The sequence below is a fragment of the Triticum urartu genome, chromosome 6 (genome assembly GCF_003073215.2).
Source record: "Triticum urartu cultivar G1812 chromosome 6, Tu2.1, whole genome shotgun sequence".
NCBI lineage: Eukaryota > Viridiplantae > Streptophyta > Magnoliopsida > Poales > Poaceae > Triticum > Triticum urartu.
Window position 1 is genome coordinate 353,544,757 of NC_053027.1, and position 4,966 is coordinate 353,549,722.

At 48.4% G+C, this 4,966-nt stretch overlaps 1 protein-coding gene across 1 annotated transcript; it reads left to right on the forward strand.

The window, feature by feature from the left end:
* Window positions 1-652: 652 nt before the first annotated feature.
* On the forward strand, window positions 653-4,725 carry LOC125513478 (zinc finger protein STAR3-like). The gene is made up of 2 exons (XM_048678604.1): window positions 653-1,890; window positions 4,464-4,725. The coding sequence occupies exon 1, from the start codon at window positions 757-759 to the stop codon at window positions 1,864-1,866; it is 1,110 nt and encodes a 369-aa protein (XP_048534561.1). The 5' UTR covers window positions 653-756; the 3' UTR covers window positions 1,867-1,890; window positions 4,464-4,725.
* Window positions 4,726-4,966: the final 241 nt, after the last annotated feature.

The following is a 4,966-nucleotide window of genomic DNA, read 5'->3' on the forward strand; positions in this document are numbered from 1 at the left end:
GAATAGGTGTCATAAGATACCCCTAACCTCGCCTTATAAAGGGGACGTGGGTTAGGGTTTACAGGTTTCCTAACCGATCCAGGGGCTTCTCGGCTTGCATGGCAAGATGAACTTCTTGCTTTGTGTTGGCCACTTGGACTGCCTCCTGTAGTCAAGTTGCCACCAAGCCCCTTGGACCCTGACGCTGGTCCAATATCGGGCTTCCTGGCTGACGGGCTACCCCGGTGTATTGTACCGTCAGTAGCCTCGAGCTTATCCGGAGTTTGGAATCTTGCATTTTTGGGAATGAAACCCAAGCAGGCTTCTTTCGTATCGGTGATAGGCCACCCGGCTTCAGAATCTTTGAGTTCGTCAAGTATACGGCCTCTAGTCATATGGTGATCTCAGGATGTGCAAATTCAGAGGTTCGTGTTCTTCATGGTCCTCGTCTTCGAAGCTTCACGTCCTACATCTTCATAGTTGCGCCGCCTGCGTCTTTGCGTCTTCGCGAGCTGCATCTTCGGATAAAGTCTCAAGCTATGTTTAAATAAAGTCGAAAGTTATCAAATTGTGGGAAAAAAAATCAAAAGTTATCAAACTGACAATAAAAAGAGTCGAAAGTTCTCAGAAGAAAATGCACGAAGCAAAAGTAAAAAAAAAAAGGTGCAACCAAACACGCCCATTGAATGGACCTGTGCGCAAGAAGAATCGCAGACCTCGAAATCATCTAGCGAGGTCGTCGGGCTAAGCGAAGTTGGGCACCACCGTATTCACTGAATGGACTCCACCACCAACCAATTCGCCGACGCCGCCGCTGGCGCGTCATCGGCGAACACGGCACCGCTGCCGGCCATGCTCGCTGACGCCCTTATCGGCGCCGGAGCTGGAGGAGGAGATGGGGACCCCAGCGCCGCTCTCCAACGGCTTGCAGCCCTCGGCGATCGCATGGCTGCTGTCCGGCGCCTCCTCGTCGCCTCCATTTCTGGGGAATCGCAGCCCCTCTCCTCCTCGGATATTCAGTCCGTGTCCTCCGAGATCTCATCTGCCGCTCACCTCGTCGTCCTCAACGCCGCCTCCCTCCTTTCTTCCTCCCTCCCTTTTCCCGCCCCATCCGCCCCTCCTGCCCCTCCCGCTCCTATCCAAGAGCTTCCCGCCGCGGCCTCCACCGCCGATGTGCTTCCCCAAGAAGCCACCAAGGGCTACGATGTCGTGGAGCTCGATGCCGACGAACTGCTCGCGGAGCATGTCCACTTCTGCAATATATGCGGCAAGGGCTTCCGCCGCGACGCCAACCTTAGGATGCACATGCGTGCGCACGGCGACCGATTCAAGACCCTGGACGCGCTCTCCCGGCCCGGTCAGGCAAAGCCAGCTGATGGCCGCGATGTGCGCTTTTCCTGTCCTTTCACGGGGTGCAACCGGAACCGTGCGCACCGCCGCTTCCGGCCGCTCAAGTCAGCGGTGTGCGCGCGCAACCACTTCCGCCGCAGCCACTGCCCCAAACTCTACGCGTGCGAGCGCTGCGGTGGCAAGAAGCGTTTTGCTGTTCTTGCCGATCTCCGCGGCCACCTCCGCCACTGCGGTGAGGAGGCACAGTGGCGCTGCTCCTGCGGCACCACCTTCTCCCGCAAGGACAAGCTGTTCGGCCATCTCGCCCTCTTTGAAGGCCATATGCCAGCCATGTCCCCTCCGAACAAGGATGCAGTGACAACGACTACAGAGGCACCCCTTGATATAATGGATGAAGGAGGAATCGAAGAGCAGGAAGATGGCGGTGAAGGAGGTTTTGATCCGGAGTTCTTCAAGGAGTGGATGGAGGAGCTCAAAGATGATGGCGTACCTGCTGGTGGCACAATCTGGCCTGGACGGGCAGCAGCTGGGCAATAGCCTGTGTTGCAAGTTCTGTTTGGGGTAAGAGCTTTATCTTCCTGCCTTTTTTTGGGGTACAATTGAAACTTATAGTATCTGAAATAAACTGGTGCAAGAAGATATAAATATGGTAATATGTCCTTCAGGTTAACAATTACGCCAACAATATAAGCATAGACTTGATTTTTGTGGTTGAACTCAAGTACCTAGTTCTTGTATGGCATGCAATTTTAGTATTACTAATGTGCAATTTCAGGTGACTTGAGATTTAAGAAAAAAATCAGGCAACTGACAGTTAGAAAAGTTATTTTATTTGGGGTGAGTTTAGGGGAAGTATAATATGAGTCTGTCCATAGTTCTTGATCTTCGAAATTATACATTTTTTAAATTTTCTCAAAATATTAATGTTACCACAAAGTATTAACTTATATCCATGTACAAAATTTTGAGAAAAATATGATTATAGTTGTGCTGTGTAAATAGTAAAATGTGGTGAGATTAGCTGCATATCAGGATCCTGGTTCACCACACCAAATTATACGAACACTTTGATTGCAAGGGGAAAAATTGTGCTTTTTAGTTGGCTAATTCCTCTGGTTTTCTGTTGTACCAAGTTTGTCTTGAAATACTTTATTAGATTATTTGCTCTGGTTGTTATTGACTTCTTGTATGCCCTGGATCACATATTACTATTAGTACTAGCAAACATGCCCGTGCGTTGCAACGGAGAAAAAAGTATCACACGCCACTAGTCTGGTAAACATGGCTAATGACCTCCATAGACCCATGTCCTCTATAGACGGGATTGCACCTGTGTCACTGCTTAACCTTTTTCCCACCCTTGTCGATGATGGTTGCGCTGTCCCAGGATCACAATATGTCCGAACATGGTCAATCCTAAGGCAGTGAGCTCGGCCACCGCACAACACACCTGTCATTGAACCGAACCTGTGCAAGGTAATGGCTAAAAACTTTAAAAATAATCTTGTTCAGTTGGACGTGAGGGCCGCCACCCTGGTCCATATACCATCCCTCGTAAGGATTGACTACAATCAGGAGCGAGAAAACAACACCCAAAACTACCATGCATTTTCTCAAGGTAACACATGCACCTTGTATTTAAGAAGTGAACCCAGGCCACAATGGCACCATCTTGTGTCGACCATTTCACACCTTCCAAATTATGTCCATCTGCGCATCATATTGTGAGAGAAGGAATTTGAATGAAGTGGAAATCTCACCTTAAATACCGCGTCATTGCCTCAGCCATGTGTGAACTGAATGTATGTCTGAAATATCCAAAAAGCTTAAAATATCAGTGCATTAACAACTGCAAGAAGCAAAAATTCACATCAATATAGCTGCATTCTCTGTTCTCTATAAGCAGCAGGAGTGCACACACAACCAAAAATTGCCTAATCACAAATAGTAGCTAGTAATTTCAGTGTGTAAGCATCACCACACGTCCTCAGCATAGCAATTCCTTTGTCCAACACTTCCATGCACGCATAATTGGGGAGCCACAACGCCTCCTTCTACTTTGGCTGTCTGTCACCACGGCGCCCAGCCCCTCGCACGGGATGTCCAAGGTGCCGGTTGCCTCCGACGCATCACCCAACCCTGCCTCTCCCTCTACACAGCATCCCTCCCAGCCCATGCTACACGGCCTGTTGGCACCCGCCCAGCCGCACAACAACATGGCCAGAGGGCCACGTTTGCTCTGCACCTTGCTCTGTGCTGTTGCAGGCAGTACCTGTTCCTCTTCCTCGTGTCCTGCAGCAGCGAGCTCCGGGACCGACGTATCCGATGGATGCTGGGGAGCCCCTGTTGGCCAGATCCCATGCTCACCCCAGGGGCAGGCTTGCATGGCCGCGTTGGCTGGAGAGCCATTGGTGTCCTTCACCTGTTGCCACGGTTGGCTGGAGAGCCGACTTATTGAGTTGGTGTTTATTTTTATAATAACCGACAGTTGGGCATGACACTTGGCTTGAACTCAATGGGATAGAAGAGTTTTGTTCAACTGACCATTTTCTTTCTCAACTTCTTTTGGACAAATGTGATTTCTCCACCCGGCTGTTCAACTTATTGAACTATGGTTGGTTTGTTCGTGCTCCCTCAGTGCCACTATTAGAACCTGTACTTGTTCTCTAGTTGTCCGCTATACTAACTTAACTAACACTCAGTTCACTGTTTACGTGTAGAAAATAACCTTTTTGTGATTTTGCCGCTACTCTCTCTGTTCGTTACTCTACGCTCGCTCCAGTCCGGATGCTTGTTAATACCGTATTTCTCTGGCTTGGCTTTGTTCAGTTGTACTGTTCATGAATTTATGCAGATATTGTAAATTTCTTGTTCTTGTCATTAGGAGTTACAATTGCTTATTCCCTGAAATGGCACTCGTATGGTTACATTGTCCATGTTCCATTAGGACTGCTGTAAATACATAAAGATACAGGGTATAGCTAACTGTTGCTCCCTCCGTCTCAAAATGTAAGACATTTTTCCATATTACCAGTGTGTGAAAAAACGTCTTGCATTTTGGGACGGAGGGAGTATAATGTTTGAAAGTACAGTATATTATGATCTGATTGTCAACCTCCAATGCTGTCTTTTAGGTGTATGGTAACAGCCGCAAGGGGCATTGGCTGCCAAAGTGACTGAAAGAGCGGTGGGGAGATGCTTCTGAAGAACAACACAGAGGTTTCTAACAAGAGCAGTGGGGGGCATGCCCTTGTTTGTATTTTTTTTTTTTGAGAAAATGCCCTTGTTTGTATGGCACAGTAGTGGGCTGGAATCACTTTGCGAATCTCCTTGTCGCTCCCTCGTTATTCTGTACCTATTGTCCTGTTGGCAGAAGTACATCCCAGATGTTGGTTATTCGCTTGCGAGGTTGCAATGCTCTCTTTCTATCTCAACTGGTGCAAATAATATCCGGAAAAAGGGTGGATTCGGAGGCACTGAATAATTAAGGTGCCAGTTGTTGAACTTGTAACAACGCATATTCACCGGAGCGGACCTTGGTAGTTGATCGATCCTCATTGATTTTCTCCCATTTGCAGTGCTCTCCACAAACTCTTTCTGTCAAATGTTGTTGGCGCGACACAACAGCAATGGCAAC